Source organism: Haematobia irritans, chromosome 1 (genome assembly GCF_050003625.1).
Source record: "Haematobia irritans isolate KBUSLIRL chromosome 1, ASM5000362v1, whole genome shotgun sequence".
Classification (NCBI taxonomy): Eukaryota; Metazoa; Arthropoda; class Insecta; order Diptera; family Muscidae; genus Haematobia; species Haematobia irritans.
Genome location: NC_134397.1, coordinates 16,941,985 through 16,968,731, shown reverse-complemented (window position 1 = coordinate 16,968,731; position 26,747 = coordinate 16,941,985). Strand labels below are relative to the sequence as shown.

Sequence of the window (26,747 nt, the reverse complement as noted above, 5' to 3'; positions counted from 1 at the left end):
CTGTTGAAATGGTGGACACCCATCCTATGACAAGCCCATGTTAAATTCATTGCTTCTGCGTCAATTTGGCACCACTTCCGGATCCAAAAATAACATTTTCACTACTTTTTTGGCGACGCTTTTTTGCTGGGAAGTTATGCGTTCAATACTACATTTTTTAAACGATTTTCCTGTATATATCACAGTGTTTTCAAGCAGACCTTTATATCCCCTAAAGTATGCAAAGAAAAATGTCTGTAGTAGATAAACCACGTTACTTCCCCTCACTGTAAATTTCGATGATATATTTAATATAAATAATATTAAAACAAGTATATGTGACCGATATTTCAGATCGCCCGTACAACATTATGTACCAAATTCAACAGGATCGGATTAAATTTGCTCTTCCAAGAAGCTTAAAGGGTGATACGGTCAAAATTTGGTCAAGGGAAAACGCGTGTAAATCGGTGAAATCGTTTATTTAAAAAATCAAATTAAATTTATTTTTCAAGTTCAATTAGTATAAAATTCAGGAAAAATATTCAGTTAGGCTTTTGCTTTTCCAAATCCGAATTGCCGGGCCTCACGCTTGACACCTGCCATCAGATTTTGTACAGCCACCTTGTCCACCTTCTTCGCCGCAGAAAGCCAGTTTGCCTTGAACTGCTGCTCCTTCTTAGCAGTATTTTTGGTCTTCTTTAGGTTCCGCTTGACAATAGCCCAATATTTCTCAATTGGGCGGAGCTCTGGCGTCTTGGGAGGGTTCTTGTCCTTGGGAACCACCTGCACGTTATTGGCGACGTACCACTCCATGGCCTTTTTACCGTAATGGCAAGATGCCCAATCCGGCCAAAACAGTACGGAACAACCGTGTTTCTTCAGGAAAGGCAGCAGACGTTTATTCAAACACTCTTTCACGTAAATTTCTTGGTTGACAGTCCCGGAAGCTATGAAAATGCTGCTTTTCAAGCCACAGGTACAGATGGCTTGCCAAACCAGATATTTCTTTGCGAACTTTGACAGTTTTATGTGCTTGAAAATATCAGCTACCTTTCCCCTTCCTTTTGCCGTATAAAACTCCTGTCCCGGAAGCTGCTTGCAGTCGGCTTTGACGTAGGTTTCGTCGTCCATTACCACGCAGTCAAACTTCGTAAGCATCGTCGTGTACAGCGTCCGGGATCGCGCTTTGGCCGTCGTATTTTGTTTATCATCGCGATTTGGAGTCACTACCTTCTTGTAAGTCGATAGTCCGGCTCGTTTTTTGGCTCGATGCACGGTTGTAGACGATACACCCAGCTTATTTGCGGCATCTCGGAGAGAGAGGTTAGGGTTTCGATTGAAACTACCGGCAACTCTCTTTGTCGTCTCAGCGGCTTCCGGTTTTCGATTTCCCCCCGATCCAGACTTCCTGGCTGTCGACAAACGTTCCCCAAACACTTTAATTACATTTGTAACGGTTGAATTGGCAACTTTTAGCGATTTTGCCAGCTTTGCGTGCGAGTAGCTCGGATTTTCGCGATGCGCGAGCAAAATTTTGATACGCTGCTCTTCTTGCTTGGACGGCATTTTGACAACTGAAGAGTGAATTCCAAAATCAAAATAGGAGCAACATTCTACACACACACACACACCTTCCAAATGAGGAGGTTCAGGTTTTTTAAATGCAAAATTGAAAGAAATACGTCAAGTTTATACTGACCAAATTTTGACCGTATCACCCTTTATTTTACTAACAGCGAATAGATTCATAGACGGACGGAAAGCAGCCTCAAATCGACTCAAGTTGTCAATCTGAACAAATCGATTTTTATTCCTTAGTCTAGAACAAATATGTATTTCTAGTAATAGTATTTAGTTGGGAATATTTTATTACATGTCAATATCAGATTTTTTTACAGTGTTCAATTATTTCATTTGCATAGTTTCCTGCTCTCTAACTTCAGAATATTTATATTTTTTCATAAACCTGGCAACGAAAGGAGCCAATAATTTTCCATCGATTTTGCTAACATCATTGAGGCCAAATATCAATGCTGCCACATTAGATGATATCATAACCAGGCAAGCTCCTAATGCGGTATACCACAAAAACGAGATATGGTAAATATTTGATCCTTGTGTGGGAAGGCTAAAATAAAAATTAATTTGGTCATCAAAATTAAATTAAGAAAAAAAAAAATCAAAGTGACTTACTATTCAGCGGTGGAATTCAAATATTTCGTCATATCAAATTCATAATCACACCCCTCTACAGAGACAGGAAGTTTAGTGTGACGAAATGTCCCTGTGACATTAGCAATTTGGGCATTAATACAAATCCAAGCCATACAAAGGAATGAGGCTATACTGCCGGTTAAAACACTCTGTAAACGGAAGAGAGGTTTCTCTTTCTCTGTATCTTTATTTTTTTCTTTTCTTACCTTTTCATTTAGCCATGGCATTAACATACCCACAGTGAATATGCCCAACATCGGCCCATAGACTATGGATTGCAATGTGGCCGAGAGTTGTAGAACCATACCCAATTTTTCCACAATATACACCAATCCAATTGAACTTAGACCACATATGACCACAACTGAACGCATTACTAGACCCGTCGTTCTCTCACTAATATCCTTTTTACAAAATGGCCTAATGAAATCCTCCAAGACTATGGCAGCCAATGAATTTAAATAGGTTGACAATGAACTTAGGGCAGCACTAAATACTCCAGATACAAAAACACCAGGCATACCAGGAAACTGGCCCAAGACATTCATCACCAAAACGGGAACCAATTGATCGCGAGAATGGGCAAGCTAAGGAAAAGTGTGGATTATTAGAAATAAATTTATAAAAATACATAAAACAATTATATTTGGCCAAAAGTTCGGCCAGGCCGAAACTTATGTACCCTCCACAATGGATTGCGTAGAAAATTCTACTAAAGACTGTCATCCACAATCGAAGGTATCTCAAAACTTCCTAACAGCATCTTCTAAATTGTAAGTTAGTCCATACCTGGTATATATTAAACTAAAAAGTCAGATTAAATACGTATATAATTCAGTTTGACTAAATTTTCTATAGAAATACAATTTTGACAACATTTTCTATAGAAATAAAATGTTGACAAAATTTTCTATAGAAATAAAATGTTGACAAAATTTTCTATAGAAATAAATATTTGGCAAAATTTTCTATAGAAATAAAATTTTGACAAAATTTTCTGTAGAAATAAAATTTTGACAAAATTTTCTATGGAAATAAAATGTTGACAAAATTTTCTATAGAAATAAAATTTTGACAAAATGTTCTATAGAAATAACATTTTGGCAAAATTTTCTATAAAAATAACATTTTGACAACACTTTGTAACGAAATAACATTTTGACAAAATTTTCTATAGAAATAAAATTTTGACAAAATTTTCTGTATAAATAAAATTTTGGCAAAATTTTCTATAGAAATAAAATTTTGACAACATTTTGTAACGAAATAAAATTTCGACAAAATTTTCTATAGAAATAAAATTTTGACAAAATTTTCTGTAGAAATAAAATTTTGACAATATTTTCTATAGAAATAAAATCTTGACAAAATATTCTGTATAAATAAAATTTTGACAACATTTTCTATAGAAATAAAATTTTGACATAATTTTCTATAGAAATAAAATTTTGGCAAAATTTTCTATAGTAATAACATTTTGACAAAATTTTCTATATAAAATTTTTCTAAATTAAATTTTGGTAGATTATTTTGGGCTCGAGTGGCAACCATCATTATGAATCGATATGGGCCAATTTTTGTGTTATTGGGATCGGCTATATATAACTATAGACCGATATGGACCAATTTTGGCATGGTTGTTAGAAACCATATACTAACACCACGTACCAAATTTCAACCGAATCGCTTGAATTTTGCTCCTCCAAGAGATTCCGGAGGTCAAATCTGGGAATCGATTTATATGGGGGCTATATATAATTATGGACCGATATATACCCATTGGCGTAGCTACACAATTTTCCGAGGGGGGGGGGGGGGGCTATAGCCCCTCTAACAAAAAATTAATAGACTGAAGTTATAGGTTCAATTAATGTTTTATTTTACAAAAATGAATAAAAACTCCGATATGAACATAACAACTAAAAGTAGTTCCACTTTTTTTCCAGCAAAAAAATATGCGTGTTGTTCTAAAGCCACGACATTAAAACCACTTCCAAAAATGTCCTCATAAAGAAGTTAATTTTTATACCCTCCACCATAGGATGGGGGTATATTAACTTTGTCATTCCGTTTGTAACACATCGAAATATTGCTCCAAGACCCCATAAAGTATATATATTCTGGGTCGTGGTGAAATTCTGAGTCGATCTAAGCATGTCCGTCCGTCCGTCCGTCTGTCCGTCTGTCCGGCTGTCCGTCCGTCTGTGGAAATCACGCTAACTTCCGAACGAAACAAGCTATCGACTTGAAACTTGGCGCAAGTAGTTGTTATTGATGTAGGTCGGATGGTATTGAAAATGGGCCATATCGGACCACGTTTACGTATAGCCCCCATATAAACCGATCCCCAAATTTGGCTTGGGGAGCCTCCCGGAGCAGCAAAATTCATCCGATCCGGTTGAAATTTGGTACGTGGTCTTAGTATACGGTCTCTAACAACCATGCAAAAATTGGTCGATATCGGTCCATAATTATATATAGCCCCCATATAAACCGATCCCCAGATTTGACCTCCGGAGCCTCTTGGAGGGGCAAAATTCATCCGATCCGATTGAAATTTGGTACCTGATGTTAGTATATGGTCTCTAACAACCATGCAAAAATTGGTCCATATCGGTCCATAATTATATATAGCCCCCATATAAACCGATCCCCAGATTTGACCTCCGGAGACTTTTGGAGGAGCAAAATTCATCCGATCCGGTTGAAATTTGGTACCTGATGTTAGTATACGGCCTCTAACAACCATGAAAAATTGGTCCATATCGGTCCATAATTATATATAGCCCCCATATAAACCGATCCCCAGATTTGACCACCGGAGCCTCTTTGAGGAGCAAAATTCATCCGATCCGGTTGAAATTTAGTACGTGGTCTTAGTATACGGTTTTTAACAACCATGCAAAAATTGGTCCATATCGGTCCATAATTATATATAGCCCCCATATAAACCGATCCCCAGGGCGGTTACTATGTAACTCGATTCGAAAGTTTGAACAGCTCGAAAGTTGTATTCGATCCGAATTTATAGTCTTACCATGTAAGAGTTTTGAATCGAGTGAAAAGTGCTGTCACTAATTCTTAACATTTTTGGCAGTACTTTCGAATGTTTTATTCTATTACATGAAATGTCAAAACAATTAAAATAAAAAGTAAATAATATTTGTGCTTTACAAAAATGGATTCGGTTGCCCTTTGGATGGAAAATGAAGATGAGCGAATGGAACGCAGAATCTTACGCGATGGTGTAGATTTTATGCAATTAACGGATGCAATGTTAGTACCAACGTGTTATGTAGTTCCTGAGTTTATACTTATATTTATAGGTTTGTGCGAAATTTCCGGCTTAACAAAGTAGCTTTTAACTGTGTGTTGGAGAGCATTAGATCACAGCTGCCAACAACACAGAGATCGACTGGTGTAACACCTGAAATTAAATTAGGTGTTACACTTAAGTTTCTTGGTCAAGGTGGGTACCAACACCAAATCGGTCAAGACCGTTTTGCTGGCTTGGCACAACAAACTGTGTCAAACTGCATCAAAGAAGTGTGTAATGCTATAGAGAATGTATTGTGTCCCAAACATATAAATTTCCTTATGAACGATGATGAAAAACGAGCAGCTAAAAATTCGTTTTATGTCATGTCCGGAATTCCAAGGATAATAGGAGCTGTTGATGGTACTCACATCCAAATGGTCAGACCATCTAAAAACGAGCACTTGTCTTTGTTTGGTGTTTACATTTTTTGTTGGATTTTCCCTATTAAAAAAAAAAAACATTTTTATAAATATTAATCTACTGATATATATAAATTTAACAAATACTTACATTTTTATGTGTTTGGTGCCAATAATTTAATATTTTAATTTTTTCCGTTAACATAACATCAAACGAGTACAAATGTTTACTTTCGAGCGACTTTGACATCTAAATTCGAAGTACATGGTGATGCACATACGAAAGTAGAGTATGAATATCCGATAATCGGATGTGGCAACTCGAAAGTAGCAAATGTATTTGCCAATTCGAGTTAGTTGGTAGGAAAAATCCGTTTTCGTAATATTTAACTTTCGAATCGAGTTACATAGTAACCCCCCAGATTTGACCTCCGGAGCCTCTTGGAGGGGCAAAATTCATCCGATCCGGTTGAAATTTGGTACCTGATGTTAGTTTACGGCCTCTAATAACCATGCAAAAATTGGTCCATATCGGTCCATAATTATATATAGCCCCCATATAAACCGATCCCCAGATTTGACCTCCGGAGCCTCTTGGAAGAGCAAAATTCATCCGATCCAGTTGAAATTTGGTACATGGTGTTAGTATATGGTCTCTAAAAACATGCAAAAATTGGTCCATATCGGTCCATTATTATATATAGTTCCCATATAAACCGTCCCCAGATTTGACGTCCGGAACCTCTTGGAGGAGCAAAAGTCATCCGATACGGTTGAAATTTGGTACATTTTGTCAATATATGGCCTCTAACAGCCATGTAAAAATTGGTCCATATCGGTCTTTAGTTATATATAGCCGATGACTTATCACACAAAAATTGGTCCATATCGCCAAAAATAATCTACCAAAACTTTATTTCCATAGAAAATTTTGTCAAATTTTATTACTGTAGAAAGTTTTGTCAAAATTTCATTTCTATAGAAAGTTTTGTCAAAAGTTTATTTCTATAGAAATGTTTGTCAAAATTTTATTTCTATAGAAAATTTTGTAAAAAATTTATTTCTGTAGAAAATTTTGTCAACATTTTATTTCTATACAAAATTTTGTCAAAATTTCATTTCTATACAAAATTTTGTCAACATTTTATTTCTATAGACATTTTTGTCAAAATTGTATTGCTATAGAAAATGTTGTCAACATTTTACTTCCATAGAAAATTTTGTCAACATTTTATTTCTATAGAAAATTTTGTCAAGTTTTTATTTCTATAGAAAATTTTGTTAAATTTTTATTTCTATAGAAAATTTTGTCAAACTAGATTATATACGTATTTAATCGGCCCTTTTTGTTTAATATATACCCCGTATGGGCTAAAAAGTTTTACGATACCTTGCCATCGGCAAGTGTTATCGCAACTCAAGTAATTCGATTGTGGATGACAGCCTTTAGTAGAAGTTCCTACGCAATCCATGGTGGAGGGTACATAAGATTCGGCCTGGCCGAACTTACGGCCGTATATACTTGTTTTAACTACGCAGGAAGTAGTTTTAATTAAATTTTTTTGTACCTCGTTTTTTTTTAATGGGTAATTTGTTTAATAGGTTAAAAAAGAGTAAGAGTTTAAAAATTGTACAAATTTTTCCGCAAAGATGCTAAATCCATTCTAGAAAATTTTAATATTGTAGTAATTTTTGAAAAAAATCGATGTCAAATGTTTCAGACATTAAAAATCATAAAAACTTATAAAAAAAATTTATTTTGGAAAATATCACAAAATTTTTTAATGTACCTTATAATAAAGAAACTAACTCACAATTTAGAAGATAATTTTTGGAAATAAAATTATATATTGCCATCGGCAACTGCTACCACAATGTAAAGTCGTAAATAGGTTTTCAAATTCTGGAAAGGGGGCTAAAAATTTTTGGGGGGTCTAAGCCCCCTCCCCAGAGGCCTTCCTACGCTTATGTGTATACGTTTTTGCATGGTTGTTAGAGACCATACACTAACACCACGTTCCAAATTTCAACCGGATCGGATGAATTTTGCTCCTCCAAGAGGCTCCGGAGATCAAATCTGGGGATCGTTTTATATGGGGCTATATGTAATTATGGACCGACGTAGATCAATGTTTGCTTAGTTTTTGGAGACCATATACCAACACCATGTACCAAATTTCAGCCAGCTCGGATGAAATTGGCTTCTCTTAGAGGCTCTGCAAGCCAAATCTGGGGATCGGTTTATATGGGGGCTATATATAATTTTTAGCCGATAAGGACCAATTTTTGCATGTTTATTAGAGACAATATTCTAACACCATTTACCAAATTTCGGATGAACTAAGTTTCTCTTAGAGGCTCCGCAAGCAAAATCTGGGGATCCGTTTATATGGGGGCTATACGTAAAAGTGAACCGATAAGGCCCATTTACAATACCAATCGACCTACATCAAAAACAACTACTTGTGCCAAGTTTCAAGTCGATAGCTTGTGTAGTTCGGAAGTTAGCATGATTTTAACAGACGGACGGACGGATATGCTTAGATCGACTCAGAATTTCACCACGACCCAGTATATATACTTTATGGGGTCTTGGAGCAATATTTCGATGTGTTGCAAACGGAATGACAAAATTAACCCTTTCACTACCGATGTCCACTTAGAAGGACATTCGAAAAAGACACCAAATTCTATTTTCCCACTTAGTTTCGATTTATTTTAATCTAAATAAGCTATAAATATTTTCGATATAAGCTATAAATATTTTCGAAATTTTTTTTTATGAAAATTTGAGACAATTTTTCTACTGTATGTCTCTTGTAAATGCACATTTATACAAAAACTATAGCTGATACGTTTTTGTTTTTTTTTTTTCTCACACTTTGAAAGATATTATAGGCCAAATAGCGCTACTTTTCGTAAAGCCATTTGGTCACAATTCAAGAATCAAATTTTCAGAACAAGCTCATATAGCTCTTGAAGTAATTGAGGTAGGATCTCAAAAAAATTTTTTTTTGTTTTACATGCTGTTAGTACTAGTAAAAACAGAAGAAAAATTAAGGTTTTTAACATTAGGTTTATTTCGGTAGTGAAAGGGTTAATATACCCCGCATCCTATGGTGGAGGGTATAAAAATATTATAGAAAATTGTAGTATCAATCTTTTTTTAAATTTAATTAAAATAGTAAATGAAAAATTTAGGGGATATATATTTTCTATGTACACACAACGAAAGTTTCATTAAAATTGAGTCAATGAAAATTTTTCATTGATATGACCAAACATTTTCATTAACCCTCTAATGCCCCAATTTTTTTGCCAGCTGATTAAATTTTCAATGTTAAGGACACAAAAGCAAGAGAACTAAGCAAGAAAAATTTATACGGTAAAGTTAAGCATATGCTACAAATTCTCTTGAATAGTTTCAAATAAGTTTTCTTTTTATGTTGCCCATTTTTGTTGTCTTAAGGTGTGTTTTACTAAAAGCTTCCTTATTAAATGAAGACCGCCTAAAGGCGGGCTTGGGCTTTAGAGGGTTAATATAATGAAATTATTCGTTAATAGTACGAAACGTTACGTTGATTAGCAGAAAATTCGTCATAATAACGAAAAATTTCGTTGTATTTGCTTGATTGGCTCACTTGAAATGACTCATGGAAGCCACCGTAGTGCAATGGTTAGCATGCCAGCCTTGCATACACAAGGTCGTGGGTTCGATTCCTGCTTCGACCGAACACCAAAAAATTTTTCAGCGGTGGATCATCCCACCTCAGTAATGCTGGTAACATTTCTGAGGGTTTCAAAGCTTCTCTAAGTGGTTTCACTGGAATTTGGAACGCCGTTCGAACTCGGCTATAAAAAGGCGGTCCCTTGTCATTGAGCTTAACATGGAATCGGGCAGCACTAAGAGAGAAGTTCACCAATGTGGTATCACAATAGACTGAATAGTCTATGTGAGCCTGATACATGGGGCTGCCACCTAACCTAATCTAAATGACTCATTTCGAAATTTTTTCTATTAGTGTAGATTAAAGAATTTACTTACCCCTGTTGACATTGGATCACATTCATAAAATGTTGCATATGCCAACAAACCCACATAGATGCATAACAAATAGAGTAGCGACAAACCTATGGAAAATGTCCATAAAGTCTGTTTGATATGCTTGAGACTTGGCAAAGACATAAACCGTTGTATTGTAGGTTGATTTATAGAAGTATTTTGTAGTTTAAAAAATGTACCACCAATAAATACCGGTAATATACCCATACGGACAGTGGGATCTAAAGTTAGACTAGAAAATAAATTATAAAAATTATTTACATATTCACAATTATATATTTCATGGAGGTCAAAAGATCTTACTCAGGAAATTTTAAACGTCCTCCTTCCATATTTCTTTGCCATAAAACGCTCACGCCACCAATGTCAATAGTACCTTTAATACTAAGCAATATTATCGAGCCAAACATAACAAAACTTTGAATGACATCGGTCCAGACAACACCTCTAATTCCACCCTATAAGAAAAAAACCGATTAATATTTCTAGTGAAATAATTTACATTAGCAACACATTAAGTTACGAGTACTTGATTATTTGTGGCGTTACCATGAAGTAATAATTTGGGAGTCACATTGTCACAATAGTACTTTTCAAACTGTAACATAATTCTTACAGTAAAGATATTGTGTCAGCAAATGTACAAGCATTGACTGGACATCTCTTTCTCAATTTCAATTTTTTTATATAAAGAATTTTAACGTAATTTATTATTATATTTGGTTGCTGTAATTTATGTATATTTATTTTTTTCTCCTTTGTAAAGGGTGATTCTTTTGAGGTTAGGATTTTCATGCATTAGTATTTGACAGATCACGTGGGATTTCAGACATGGTGTCAAAGAGAAAGATGCTCAGTATGCTTTGACATTTCATCATGAATAGACTTACTAACGAGCAACGCTTGAAAATCATTGAATTTTATTACCAAAATCAGTGGCAGAAAATCCGCTTTTTTATCGACAAATTTTGTTCAGCGATGAGGCTCATTTCTGGTTGAATGGCTACGTAAATAAGCAAAATTGCCGCATTTGGAGTGAAGAGCAACCAGAAGCCGTTCAAGAACTGCCCATGCATCCCGAAAAATGCACTGTTTGGTGTGGTTTGTACGCTGGTGGAATCATTGGACCGTATTTTTTCAAAGATGCTGTTGGACGCAACGTTACGGTGAATGGCGATCGCTATCGTTCGATGCTAACAAACTTTTTGTTGCCAAAAATGGAAGAACTGAACTTGGTTGACATGTGGTTTCAACAAGATGGCGCTACATGCCACACAGCTCGCGATTCTATGGCCATTTTGAGGGAAAACTTCGGAGAACAATTCATCTCAAGAAATGGACCGGTAAGTTGGCCACCAAGATCATGCGATTTGACGCCTTTAGACTATTTTTTGTGGGGCTACGTCAAGTCTAAAGTCTACAGAAATAAGCCAGCAACTATTCCAGCTTTGGAAGACAACATTTCCGAAGAAATTCGGGCTATTCCGGCCGAAATGCTCGAAAAAGTTGCCCAAAATTGGACTTTCCGAATGGACCACCTAAGACGCAGCCGCGGTCAACATTTAAATGAAATTATCTTCAAAAAGTAAATGTCATGGACCAATCTAACGTTTCAAATAAAGAACCGATGAGATTTTGCAAATTTTATGCGTTTTTTTTTAAAAAAAGTTATCAAGCTCTTAACAAATCACCCTTTATAACTTAAAAACCTCTATTCTACACAAATTATCGAAAACTCACCACAGTGGTATAAAAAGTACATATAACGATGACAATTGGAGCAATGGTATGTAAACTTAATCCACTGACTAAAAAGAAGCAAAATAAATATATTTTGAAAAATTCATTATATTTAGATATTGTAAAAAAACAGTGGACCCATTTCTTACCCTGACTAAGTGTCAAAGCTGGAACATAAACAGCTATTGGCAACCACAATAGCTTGGAAAGGAATATAAATTAAAAGAATATTGTAATTAATTTAAAATCGCACATAATGTTATAAATACTTGGAAAACTTACAGTTTTAACATTGAATAACACAGCTCCAAATAATCGCATTCGGCGACTAAAACGCCTCTCAAAATACTGCAAAGCGAAAAGAGGAGGAATATTTTAAATTCAATTTAATATTTTTTTGTTTTTTTTTTTATTTATACCAAACAAACCCAATTTTGAAAATACTCTGAAGTACGGACAATACATGTGATGCGAGAACCATAATTATATTAAACAAATAACTAAAATAAATACATAAAATTATTACTTGACAAGTTTTAGCTCTTCAAGAGGTTAAAAACGATGGAACGAAATCAGGCATTTATAAAGGACGAGACTAAAATATGGATGCAGAAATAACGGACCCAAGGAAGGAACGACTTTTGGAGGGATGCAAGAATGGGCAAAAGTAAGGATAGACGAAATTACTGATGGACAGAAGAACTCACGGACAACGAAAGAATGCACAGTTGTCGATCCCTTTGGCCAAAAATAAAAAATTAAAGTTAGATATTTGTCAAAAAGTGTGGCATCACTGTTTCTTATGCAAACAAGGTTTTACAATGTGTATTTGTTTTTGTTTTATTCCATCTGTACTCTTTAAGAACGGCTTCAAAAAGAGAGCAAGTAAGCAGTTGGTTTTTGAAGTGTGAAAAAGTATAAAATTAAGTGCACTTTTAAATAAATAAAACAAAAGAAACACTATTGTAGCTTATATCGAAATGAATATTGAATTAAATGATATTAGCTATATTTTAAAATAAAAAAATGTGTAAAAATTGTTTTAAATTTGTTATGAAATCAATTTTGTCAGTCTCATTGTTTCGTGTTCGTTCTTATATGTAAATTTTATGTAGAGTTTTAGTTGTGTTCCCCCCTGAAGTCTCCAATGGGATTTTTTGTGGTTTATTAGTTAATATTTCAAGATTCTAAATTGACAAAAATCAGCTGCTTTCTTTTGCCCCCTTTGTGTTATCTCCCTAATACTGAAGTGGTCTTGTTTTTTTATATCCAAATATGAATTTTTGTGTGGTGTTTGTTAACACTAGTTTACACTGAAAATGTACATTTGATGACTTTTGATCTGCTGAATTTGAAAATGAAGGTTAAAAATTTTTTATGAAACCGTTTTTGAGATATCCCGTTATTTTTAGTTTTTCTGACTTTTTCTACTAGACAAATTATACTTCGAGCTAGAAATGTCCGATTATATCGTTGTTTGTACTTGAATGCAAGGTATTGAAATGACGAACAAAAGTGTATAATTGGATCTGTGATGAGTTAATTGGTTCAAAATATATCGATGAAAATAAGGCGAATTTTCAAAAAAATCTTGTTTTACAATTTCATGAAAATCGGATAAAAACTACTGCCCTTGGAGTAAATTCGGGAGATCGGTCTATACGTGGGCTATACCAACACATGGGCTGATTCACCTCATTTCCGTTACATCTATTTGTGATCTTAAAATAATTCTAGATTTTAATTTTTAGGCAAATCGGATAGAAAGTACGTTTTCTAGAAGCCTAAACAATAAAATCGGAAGATCGGTATATATGGGGGCTATACCAATACATGAACCTATAACCATAATTTTCTTCACACCTATTTGTGGTCCTAAAATACCTCTGTATTTGAAGTTTAAGGCAAATCGGATAGAAAACACGGTTTCTAGAAGCCCAAGGAGTAAAATCGGGATATCGGTCTATATGAGGGCTATACCAAAACATTGACCGATTGCCACCATCTTCGGCACTCCTATTTGTGGTCCTAAAATACCTCTAGATTTCCAATGTCAGGGAAATCGGATATAAACTATGCTTCCTAGAAGCCCAAGAAGTAAAATTGGGAGATCGGTCCATATGGGGGCTATACCAAAACATGGACCGATACATACCATTTTCAGCACACCTATTTCTGGTCCTAAAATACCTTTAGATTTCAATTTTCAGCCAAATCGGATAGAAAATACAGTTTCTAGAAGCCCAAGAAGTAAAATCGGGAGATCGGTCTATATGGGGGGCTATACTAAACCGTCATCAATCAATCCCATTTTATCATTAAATAGTCCTGACATAATTATAAAGCCTTGACCGAAGTTTCACGATGATACCTCTACGGGAAGTATTTTTGGCCGCTAACTCCATATAGCACCGACCACTGTGGAATGGAATGCTTAGAGATCGAACGGAATAAATGATAAGGAAATACCGACGCCAAGGGTGAAAAGAAAAACAGACTAAAAACGACATTACTGATGGACAGATAAACTGATGGACAGACTCGAGGATATGGAATAAATTATAAAAACGGACAGACGCAATTACAACAGGACAACAGCAAGGATTAATGGTCTTGCGGAACACATGATGAATGGAAAATGAAAGGAAATTAAGCGGCGAACTGATTAATAGAGAAACGAAAAGAAGGACAGACAAAAAAAACGAAATTTCTGATGGACAGTAGAACGGACTGACGGACGGCTGGACGAAAGAAATTATTAAAAATTCATTCTTGTATATTAATCGGTATATATAGAGGAGTCTATAAATAATTACGAACCGATATGAACTGTTATGAAACATCGATATGAACCAAGTTCGGCTCTCCTACACACAGAGAACAATTTGGTTGGAAATCGGTTCTGATAATGAAAATTCTACATTTAGAATTATATATTAGGTGTGTCAACCTATTTTCTTTAATGGAATCATCTTTTAATGCTTACTATCATTTGTCAATCATTTCAATAGAATTTCGTTTGTGATACAAGACAAATGGTTGAAGCAACAAAATCTATATATTTTGAAGCATTTGTTTCGAATTCTGTTGGCGCAACCAACTTTAAATAAATTTCGTAACTGCCATTTAGCAATCAGCACTGACATACAGTATTCACAACCGAATCCTATTTGAAATATTTTTAAATGTCACTTCAATTATTGTTAATTATTGGTGCTCAAAGAAGATATATATATATTTTTTTTTTTTCAATTAAACGTCACGATTTTTAAACCGCTACAAAGTGGCATCCACATTGATGTTCAAAGCATTCTTTTCATGATGACCGGCTGTAATTAAAGGACGTAAGTAAAAGATATGTCACGATATAGGAGTGGATCATTTATGATGGGTATATTATAGGGCATAAATAATCATACGTACCACACCCCAATCGGATTTAATGATATATCTCCAGGATGCTTTGTGTACTTGGAACCTCACAGAGATGTCGTTGTGAATAAAGTGGTAGGTTCTGAATTGTTTTTATAAACATGAGTGCACCAAAATCTAACTAATCTTATTTGATTTATTTTTAAACAATAATCCAATATGTCAACGCTGTACAACAGACCCAAGTGGATACAAAGGGCCAAGGGCCAGATTCGGGCGAACGCTCAAAAGTTATTTATTTTTCATAATGCCTAACACACTATCGGGACGAACTCAGCAATAACAAGAAGTTCATCACTTGTGGTTTCAAAATTGGCTTGCTTGTCCAAACGTGTCTGTATTTAGGTACAGACCAAAATAACTTATAGCGACCAAAAATAACTTATATGCACAAACTAGTAATACGGGTCCATTTTTATGCATTTTAATATTTAAAAAAAGTCGACTTTCAACTGAAGGTCATAATGAGATGTGTATTAAATTTTGTGTGCCCAACCGCTAAAACATTTTAAGGACATTAATTGTTATCATACATTGTATTTAGCTATACATCTTTAATACAAATATTTAAATGTAGTTAAACCAAATAAAAAAAAATTTAAATGAAATTAATTTTTTATTGGGGTTGGGTGACACAACCAAATGAAGGGAACAACGACAAATGCCATCGTCTGATACAACCAACTCCATATATAGTATTAGTTGGAGTTCCCATAATTCGATTGAGTCGAACGAATTTGTCGGGTGACACAACTGCCAACTGATAGTTGGTGCAACTGCCAAAAGGAGGTTGGCAATAAATTCGGTTATCACAACCAATCTGTATTCTCTGTGTAGAGGCTCCACAAGCAAAATCTGTGGATCCGTTTATATGGGGGCTACTGGTGACATTTCTGAGTGTTTCAAAGCTTCCCTAAGTGGTTTCACTGCAATCTGGAATGCCGTTCGGACTCGGCTATAAAAAGGAAGTCCCTTGTCATTGAGCTAAACATGGAATCGGGCAGCACTCAGTGATAAGTGAGAAGTTTACCACTGTGGTATCACAATGCACTGAATAGTCTAAGTGAGCCTGAAACATCGGGCTGCCATCTAACCTAACTGAACCTATGGGGGCTACATATAATTATCGACCGATTTGGACCAATTTTTGCATTGGTTTTAGAGGTCATATATCAACATCACGAACCAAATTCCAACCGTATCGGATTAAATTTGCTCCTTCAAAAGGCCCCGGAGGTCAAATCTTGGGATCGGTTAATATGGGGCCTATATATAATTATGGGTCGATATGGACTATTACACGGTTGTTAGTTTCCATATACTAACAAAACATACAAAATTTCAACTGAATCCGATGAAATTTGCTCCTCCCAGAGGCTCCGGAGATCAAATCTGGGGTTCGGTTTATATGTTTATATGGGGGCTATACATAATTATGGACCGAAATGATGCAATTTTTGCATGGTTGTTAGAAACCCTATACTTACACCACGTACCAAATTCCAACCGGATCGGATGAATATTGCTCCTCCAAGAGGCTCCGGAGATCAAATCTGGGGATCGGTTTATATGGGGGCTATATATAATTATGGACCTATATGGACGAATTTAAGCATGCATGTTAGAGATCATATACTAACACCACGTACCAAATTCCAACCGGATCGGATGAATTTAGGTTCTCCAAGAGGCTCCGCTAACCAAATCTGGGGATCGGTTTATATGGGGGGCTATATATAATTATGGACCTATATGGACCAATTTTAGCATGCATGTTAGAGATCATATACTAACACCACGTACAAAATTTCAACCGAATCGGATGAAATTTGCTGGGGCTCCGCAAGCCAAATCCGGGGGTCCGTTTAAATAGGGACTATAAGTAAAAGTGGTCCGATATGGCCCATTTGCAATAGCATCCGACCTACATCAATAAGAACTAATTGTGCCAAGTTTCAAGTCGATAGCGAGTTTCATTCGGAAGTTAGCATGATTCCCACAGACGAACGGACAGACGGATGGACGAATGGACATCGCTAGATCGACTCAGAATGTCACCACGACCCAGAATATGGGGTCTTACACTAATATTTTGATGTGTTACAAACGGAATGACAATGTTAATATGACGTTATTACGAATGAAATAAAAAGAATGATGGAAGAATAAAGGAGTATTGAACAAAAGGACAGACTAACTTAGAGAAGGATTGGCATTCTGATTGGTACAGTTTTTAATTTTGAGCAGATTATTCTGTTTGAGACATTATTGCAACGATCCTGATCATTACATAAAGTGTGGTTAAAATTTCAAGGGCCGATGTAGATTTTGAATAAAACACAAACTATTTAGGAAATTATTGTAATTTTATTTTATTATCATATATTGGTATTACTCAATTATGTATGGAACAAAATATCAGCCAAATGGGCGCCGCGACCTCGGTGGCCTTCATCCGATGGTCCAAATTTTCGATGACGCTGAGGCATAATGGAGGTTCTATACCGTTAATGTGCCGAATTATCTCATCCTTTAGCTCTTGAATTGTTGCTGGCTTATCGACGTACACCTTTTCTTTCAAATAACCCCAAAGAAAAAAGTCCAACGGTGTCAAATCACATGATCTTGGCGGCCAATTGACATCGCCATTACGTGAGATAACACGGCCATTGAATTTGTTGCGCAAAATAGCCATTGTTTCGTTAGCTATGTGGTAAGTGGCACCGTCCTGCTGAAACCACATATCGTCCACATCCATATCTTCCAATTCGGGCCATAAAAAGTTCGTTATCATCTCACGATAGCGAACACCATTCACAGTAATTGACTGACCGGCCCCATTTTGGAATGATGATGGCGCCAGCCCATAAACCGCACCAAACAGTCATTCTTTGTGGGTGCATTGGTTTTCGACACTCACTCTTGGATTCTCATTCGCCCAAATGCGGCAATTCTGTTTATTGACGAATCCACTGAGGTGAAAATGTGCCTCATCACTGACGATGATTTTCTTCGAAAATTGATCATCCACTGTTGCCATTTCTTGGAACCATTCTGCCTATTCACGACGTCCATGGTTCAAATTGTGTAAGTCTGAAATAGAGAAATGTCAAATAAAATTCGGAAAAAACTTGGCGTTTAGGTGTGGTTCACATTCAACATCGGCCCTTACAATTTAACCACCCGTTTAAAGGTTTGGACGAAACAATGTTACAAATAAATAAAAAAGAAAAGCCAATTTTTTTTATAATTTTAATGATCAAATTAACACATTTATTACTACAATTTCATAAAATTATCTTTACTTAAAAAAATTCCAAAATTAACACCACTACTTTTGATCATCGACATTTTTGTTACTTTTCACCGCTTCCATTTCTTTTTCGTTGCTATCCAACTTATCCATTGCCACAGGTACACTGCTATATTTATAAGGTTTCAAATATTTCCTTAGTTTGGGAATTATTAAATTTGGATTAATCTCACTGCTATCGTTTCTACCAAAATACAAAGTAGCCAATAATGATACCAATATAGTGGTGAAAGCTCCCAATCCAGTATACCATAAAAACGAGAGATGATGAAAAGCTCTTGGCGAAGTATCGGCAATGGAACTGAAAGTGAATTTTTTGTTAATTTAAATTTTCATAGTGAAGAGAAATTTCTACACACATACCTCGCTATTGTTGAGTTGAGGACTTGAGGTAAATCAAAGTTATAGGTGCAACCTTCTACAGACACCGGTTTGGTGGGGAATTTTAAGAGACCCATAGCAGCATCGATTTGTGAACGTATGGCAACATATGCCATAACAAGGGCAGCCGAAATGCATCCGGTTAGAACACTCTGCAAAAAGATTTGTAAATCAATTTAATACTTTCTACAGTTGGGGAGATGTTAATTAACAGTCACTGTTAATTAACAGTCACTGTTGTTTGATGTAATTGAGAGTATAAAAAACTCTACTCACAGAGACAGAATAAAAGTACCTCAAATATTTTTCAAGAGCGTAATGTTACTCTTTCAATGGAAACATGTTATATGTTTGTTGCAACCAAGTTACTTTGTCAGTAATTAAATATCTGATTTCTGTAAACATATATATGGTTGGTGAGAAAACAATTTTTTTTTTATTTTTGGAAAAAATTCAATTTTTCTCTTTGAAAAATAAAATTATATAAATTATATTTGCCGAAATTTCCGAGAAAGTAACATGGTTGCGACAAACAAATTCAATGTTTCTCCTGAAAACTTAAGGTTGAGTTACATACCAATGCGTCCATTGATTTAAGAGTTAAATTTTCTCTTTGATAGCAACAGTTTTGTTAGAGTGCTTCAAACTGAAAAATATCAACCCTTCCATCAACGCACGAATTAACGCATAATATGTAAATCAACCTTTACTGTTATACTCTTGAAACTTATTTGACGTGATCATTTGTCTACTCTGCGTTTATCTAGAATAAAATAAAGTTCCTACCTCTGTTTTCACAAATGGCATTGTCATGCCCACGGTAAACATGCCAAACAATGGACCTGCTGTCATCGAGCCTACTGTAGTCGATAATTGCATAACCATGCCCAATTTTTCCACCACTCTCACCATAGCCATAGATGAAAAACCAAAGACAACAACTATAGCTCGAAGGCCAATAGCTGTTTGACGTTCTGTCAGTGGTTCCGAACGATACGTTTCTACGAAATCCTTTAACAAAACTCCTGAGAGAGAATTCAAGGCAGTTGACAGAGAACTCAAAGCAGCACTAAATACTCCCGCCACAAAGAGACCAGCTAGACCTGGATAATCAGCAGCTATCTGCATTACATACAAGGGAACAATTTGATCCTTGGCTTGGGCCAACTAAAAGAAAAATTCGGAAGATATTATAAATTAAATGTAAATTGAAATTAAATAAATGATAAAATTAAATTTTAAATTTTATTTTAAAAAATTTTAAATTTATTTTAACAAAATTAAATTAAATAAAATTTTATTTTATTTAAATTTAGGCCAGGATAATCAGCAGCTATCTGCATTACATACAAGGGATAAATTTTATCATTGGCTTGGCACACTAATAAAAATTTCATGAAATGCCATAAATTAAATTAAATTAAATTAAGCTTAATTTAAATTAACATAATTATTTAAATTCTTCTTTCATGACTTAAGTTTCCGGAATAATCAGCACCTATCCATATAACAAAAGATGGCTAAGGCCAAATAATTTCATGAAAGATTAAATTAATTTAACTTAACTTAAATTAAATTATTATTATTATTAGTTTATATAAAATCATAATAAATTATGAAAATAAATACAAAATAAAGGTATAAACAACTAAGCAACACGATCTATAAACTTAAATTAAAACAAGTATATACGGCCGTAAGTTCGGCCAGGCCGAATCTTATGTACCCTCCACCATGGATTGCGTAGAAGCTTCTACTACAGACTGTCATCCACAATCGAATTAATTGGGTTGTGGTAACACTTGCCGATGGCAAGGTAAAAAAAACCGTCTTCTCAAAAAAAGGCCGATAATTCAGTTTGACAAAATTTTCTGTAGAAATAAAATTTTGACAAAATTTTCTATAGAAATAAAATTTTAACAAAATTTTCTATATCAATAAAATTTTAACAAAATTTTCTATATCAATAAAATTTTGACAAAATTTTCTATAGAAATAAAATTTTGACAAAATTTTCTATAGAAATAACATTTGACAAAATTAAAAAATAAAATTTTGACCAAATTTTCTATAGAAAAAAAATTTTACTAAATTTTCAAAAGAGTTAAAATTTTGACAACATTCTCTATAGAATTAAAATTTTGACAACATATTCTACAGAAATAAAATTTTGCCAAAATTTTCTATAGAAATAAAATTTGACAAAATTTTCTATAGGAATAAAATTTCGACAAATTTTGCTGGATTATTTTTGCTCGAGTGGCAAGCATGATTATGAACCGATATGGACCAATTTTTGTGTGATTGGGGATCGGCTATATATAACTATAGACCGATTTTGGCATGGTTATTAGCGGCCATATATTAAACCACGTTGCAAATTTCAACCCGATCGGATGAATTTTGCTCGTCCAAGTGGCTCCGGAGTTCAAATCTGGGGATCGGTTTATATAGGGGCTATATATAATTATGGACTGATATGGACCAATTTTTGCATGGTTGTTAGTGACCATATATTAACACCATGTACCAAATTTCAGCCGGATCGGATGAAATTTGCTTCTCTTAGAGCAATCGCAAGCCAAATTTGCGGGTCCGTTTATATGGGGGCTACACGTAAAAGTGGACCGATATGGACCAATTTTTGCATGGTTGTTAGAGACCATATACTAACACCATGTACCAAATTTCAGTCGGATCGGATGAAATTTGCTTCTCTTAGAGCAATCACAAGCCAAATTTGGGGGTCCATTTATATGGGGGCTTTACGTAAAAGTGGACCGATATGGCCCATTTGCAATACCATCCGACCTACATCAATAGCAACTACTTGTGCCAAGTTTCAAGTCGATAGCTTGTTTCGTTCGGAAGTTAGCGTGATTTCAACAGACGGACGGACGGACGGACGGACATGCTCAGATCGACTCAGAATTTCACCACGACCCAGAATATATATACTTTATGGGGTCTTAGAGCAATATTTCGATGTGTTACAAACGGAATGATAAAGTTAATATATCCCCATCCTATGGTGGAGGGTATAAAAAATTAAAATAATTGAAATGAAATTTTAATTTCATTTTAAGATTTTGCTTTGTTTTAAATTTATTTTATGAAAAATGTCATAAAAAGGCATAAATAAATTTAAGATAAATTTAAATTAAAATATGCAAACAAATTTAAATTAAATTAAATTTTATGTTTAGTTTTGTTTTTGTATTCCAGATTTTACAACTTCAGACCGTAATATTGTATGTAATAATCAATTTATTACATACAAGGCCAATTAAAATAAATTTAATTTAAGATATATTACTTAAATTTAAATTAAAAATTTAATAAAAAAAACTTAAAATAATTGAAATGAAATTTTAATTTTATTTTGTTTTAAATTTATTTTGTGAAAACAATCATAAATTAAGACCGGCATAAATTTAAATTATAATATGTAAAAAAATTGAAATTAAATTAAATTTTATGTTTAGCTTTTTTGTATTCGAGATTTTACAACTTAAATTTAGACCGCAATATTTTATGTAATAATCAATTTATTACACACAAGGCAATTTAATTGGCTTAGCCAATTAAAATAAATTTAATTTAAGACATATTAAAATAATTTAAATAAAATTTTATTTTTTCGTTCTATTCGATATTAATTATTTGAAATTAATTGAATTTAAATTTTAAAATATGTTAAAAAAATTTTATTTTATTATAAGGGCCTGCTTTGATTCAAATTTAGACCGGGATAATCGGTAGGTGTCTATTACATAAAAATTAAAAATTTAGTCCTTGACTTAAATCCACTAAAAGAAAATTCATGAAATGTCATAATAATGAAATTAATATATTGAAAAATAAATAAAATTAAATTTAATTTTTTTTAGATATTTTATGATTTATATTTAGCCCTGGCATTACATACAAGGGATAAAATAAATTTTAATTATATTCGAGGTTTAATGATTAAAATTTAGAACGGTACAATCAGCAGATATTTATAACATAGATTTCATAATTTAATTAAAATAAATTTAAATATAAATATAAAAAATATGACATTTAAATTTTATTTTATATTTTGTTTGAGATTTATTATGTTTTGATTGAATTTTTTTTACGATTATTTTTTTAAATCTAGACCGGCTTTAATAAAATTAAAATTATTTCAAATTAAATCATCATAAAATACATAAAATTTAAATCTATGATTGGTTCTTGACATAAGTCAACTAAAATAAATTTTATGGAATATCATAAAATAAATTAATTAAATTAAATTGAAATTAGGACTTGATAAAATAAGTTCAATTAAATTTTAATTTTATTTTAGGATTTTTATGCTTTGAATTTTTTTTTAGGATTGATTCTTGACTTGGGCCAACAAAAATAAATTTTATGGAATATCAAAAAAAATTAATTCAATTAAAATAAATTGAAATTAAAATTTCAATGAAATTTTTATTTTTTATTGAAATTTAATTTTTAATTTATTATTTTAATTTTATTTAAAAAATTTAAAATCTTATTAAAGATCTTACTATAGATTTTTGTTTTATTTTTACCTTTGTCGTTATGGGATCACAATTGTAATATGCTGCAAATGCCAAAAGACCCATATAGATACACATGCCCAGTATACAAACCAAACCTATGATGAATATAATCAAAGCCTGTTTAACTTCCTTCATACCGGGTAGGGAGAGGAATCTCTGGACCGCAGGTTGTATAATACAAGTATGTTGAATCTTCAACATAGTACCCCCAACAAAGACAGCAAAGAAACCCATACGCACAGTGGGATCAAAAGTGAATCTAGAAGAAAAAATATAATTTTTTTAAATAAATAATAATGTATTTTTAAATTATCTTAATACTCACTCGGGTGCCTCTAATCTCCCAGTTGCCAAATTTCTTTCATATACCACACTCATACCTCCTACATCCATTGTACCTTTTATAATCACAAAACCCATAGAAGCAATCATTATGAAACTTTGTAAAACGTCTGTCCATATGACACCCTTAATGCCACCCTAGAAGAAAAACGCAAATTGAAGACATCATATCGAAGGATTATCAACAAAAAGTCCTTATACTTACAATGCAGGTGTAAAAGGTACAGATAACACAGACCACTGGTATTATTGTATATAAATCGATTCCAGTTACTAGAAAGTAAAAAAAAAATAATTTTTTAATTAAAACAAAAAAATTTATAATTTTCTCTATTACCTTGATTGAATGTTAAAGCCGGAACATAAATAGATATAGGCATCCATAAAATCTAAAAGAGTGCATTGACAAAATGATCGATATTTGCGAACCATAATGAATAAATCCATGTTAACAGTCTTTCAACAATTGAAGCATTTTTTCCATTTAAAAGAAATTAGTCGATATCAAACGCTATCGATTACAGACATCAAACTTGTTTCCGATTTTATGAAAGTTTAAACTATATTACCAGCCTTCAGGCATATTTCAGCCATTGTAATACAAAGCCACTGTTTAAGTAAAAAAATTTAAGAACATGGAACTGAATTAAAAAATTTAAATTTATTTCTATAGAAAATTTTGTCAAATTTTAATTTCTATAGAAATTTTTATCAAAATTTTATTTCTATAGAAAATCTTCCCAAATTTTATTTCTTTAGAAAAATGTGTCAAAATTTTATTTCAAAAGAAAATTTTGTCAAAATTTTATTTCTATAGAAAACTTTGTCAAAATTTTATTTCTATAAAAAAAATTTTATAAAAATTTTATTTCTATCAAAACTTTGGTCAACATTTTATTTGTATAGAAAATTTTGTCAAAATTTTATTTCTGTAGAAAATTTTGTCAAAATTTTATTTCTGTAGAAAATTTTGTCAAAATTTTATTTCTATAGAAAATTTTATTACTATAAAAAATTTTGTCAAAATTTTATTTTTATAGAAAATTTTGTCAAAATTTTAATTTTATAGAAAATTTTGTCGAAATTTTATTTCTATAGAAAATTTGGAAAAATTTATTTTCTCTAGAAAATTTTGTCAAAATTTTATTTCTATCGAAAATTTTGACAAAATTTTATTTCTATAGAAAATTATGTCAAATTTTTTTCTGTAGAAAATTTTGTCAAAATTTTATTTCTATAGAAAATTTTGGCAAAATTTTATTTCTAAAGAAAATGTTAAAATTTTATTTCTTTAGGTCATTTTTTCAAAATTTTATTTCTATAGAAAATTTTGTCAAAATTTTATTTCTATAGAAAATGTTGTCAAAATTTTATTTCTATAGAAAATGTTGTCAACATTTTATTTCTATAGAAAATGTTGGAAAAATTTTATTTCTAAAGAAAATGTTGTTAAAATTTTATTTCTTTAGAACATTTTGTCAAAATTTTATTTCTATAGAAAATTTTGTCAAAATTTTATTTCTATAGAAAATTTTGTCAAAATTTTATTTCTATAGAAAATTTTGTCAAAATTTTATTTCTATAGAAATTTTTGTAAAAATTGTATTTAAGTGCAACCGTCAATGTAATGGGAATCGATAAGCCGACTTTCCATTTTTCCAAATATCGAAAAATTCGAATTTCGTATTTTGCAAATCAATAGCAATCCTTGGAAACTAATGGTTGTCCATATTCGTTCATTTCATTTTTCAAATTTGTTATATCTTCATCTTCTATTCCACTCGGTATGGATTTATTCCTTTCCAAGTAATTGTATAGATCTTGAGTTGACTGTAAGACAAAGATCTTGGAGAATAATGCAGGTCCTTTTCACTATTGGTATCTATTCTAAATATGTATTCCAGGCCCTAGACGGCTAATGAATTAGCACTAGTAGTACAGACTTCGCATTCAGTCAGGGTCTTTAAAAAATCGACGAAAATATCCCAAATATTATTATCCGTATACAAAAGAATCTTTGCTTCACAGAATCTATGATCTTCTCTAGACATTTATGGCTGTAATTTCTTGGAAGTCGTTTGATATCAATTTAATTTCTCACTCAAAGAAATTTCTTCTATGTTGAAAGTATTCAAATATTGCGTTTTAATAGAAATCCACTTACCGATATAATCAAAAATAATATAGAACCGAAAGTTCTTAGGCGGCGATCAAATCGCATCTCTAAGTACTAAAGAAATAAAAATAAAAGACGAAAAAGAGGAAAACCGGAAATTTTTAAAAACCATAAGGAAACAGATCAAAAATTATACAGTGCGGTGAAGGCAAACAAATGAAGAGTGCAAGTGTGCAACTACCGAAACAAGAAACACTGACACCAAAGAGATTTTAAAATATTCATATTGGATGATACACTGAAAAAAAATATAAATTATCCAACTTAAACAAATAGCTTAAAAATTAATTTTTAAGGCAATCATCATTTTTTTGGGGAGAGGAAAAATGGTTTTTAATAATAAATTGCCATTTCTGAAACAGCTGATGAGAAAATTTGGTTTCCATGCCCTAATGTAATAATACAGTGGCATCTCTGAAACAGTTAACTACCTTTAATTTGATTAAATATCCCAGCAAAAAAAGTAGTGAACATTTTCTTTTTGGATCCGGAAGTGGTGCAAAATCGGCGCAGAAGCAATGAATTTAACATGGCCTGTCATCAGACGATTATCCACCATTTCATCGGCCATAGCACTGAGTTTGCATCACTTCCTTAAGTGTGACTCGAATACAGGGTTTTGACTGTTTGGATTATACAATTCTATGATATTTTATCAAATAAATAATTTTAAAATTTTTTTTATGATTTTAATACCTAATTTTTATAGAAATCATTTAGCATTTTGTTTCGACCAAATTTTAATAATTTGAGACAAAAAAAAATGAAAAAATGTAAAAAAGCTTAGTTAAAATAGGGAACTTCTTTGGAAGTGCTTTTAAAGTTGTGCCTTTTCTTGATGTCTTGGTAGATTTTGCAAAATATTGC

At 32.9% G+C, this 26,747-nt stretch overlaps 1 protein-coding gene and 1 long non-coding RNA gene across 3 annotated transcripts in view; one reads left to right on the top strand and one right to left on the bottom strand.

The window, feature by feature from the left end:
* Positions 1-1,817: 1,817 nt before the first annotated feature.
* Positions 1,818-26,747, bottom strand: part of kumpel (kin of rumpel) — an 82,386-nt gene continuing 57,456 nt past the window's right edge. The window contains exons 4-11 of one of the 2 annotated variants that reach the window (XM_075289467.1): positions 11,960-12,025; positions 11,827-11,878; positions 11,678-11,745; positions 10,241-10,395; positions 9,920-10,169; positions 2,403-2,783; positions 2,176-2,345; positions 1,818-2,110 (exon numbers count right to left, since the gene is read on the bottom strand). In XM_075289467.1, coding sequence (XP_075145582.1) covers positions 1,888-2,110; positions 2,176-2,345; positions 2,403-2,783; positions 9,920-10,169; positions 10,241-10,395; positions 11,678-11,745; positions 11,827-11,878; positions 11,960-12,025 — 1,365 coding nt within the window. In that variant the 3' untranslated portion in view covers positions 1,818-1,887. Of the gene's footprint in view, positions 2,111-2,175; positions 2,346-2,402; positions 2,784-9,919; positions 10,170-10,240; positions 10,396-11,677; positions 11,746-11,826; positions 11,879-11,959; positions 12,026-18,358; positions 18,724-18,785; positions 18,956-19,589; positions 19,971-23,371; positions 23,622-23,687; positions 23,843-23,909; positions 23,978-24,041; positions 24,094-25,868; positions 25,935-26,747 lie in introns of those variants that run through there. The other variant, XM_075289465.1, reaches the window with a different exon arrangement.
* LOC142237712 (uncharacterized) lies at positions 14,911-15,619 on the top strand. The gene is made up of 3 exons (XR_012722552.1): positions 14,911-15,021; positions 15,080-15,184; positions 15,289-15,619. It is a non-coding gene; the product is annotated as an uncharacterized LOC142237712 (long non-coding RNA).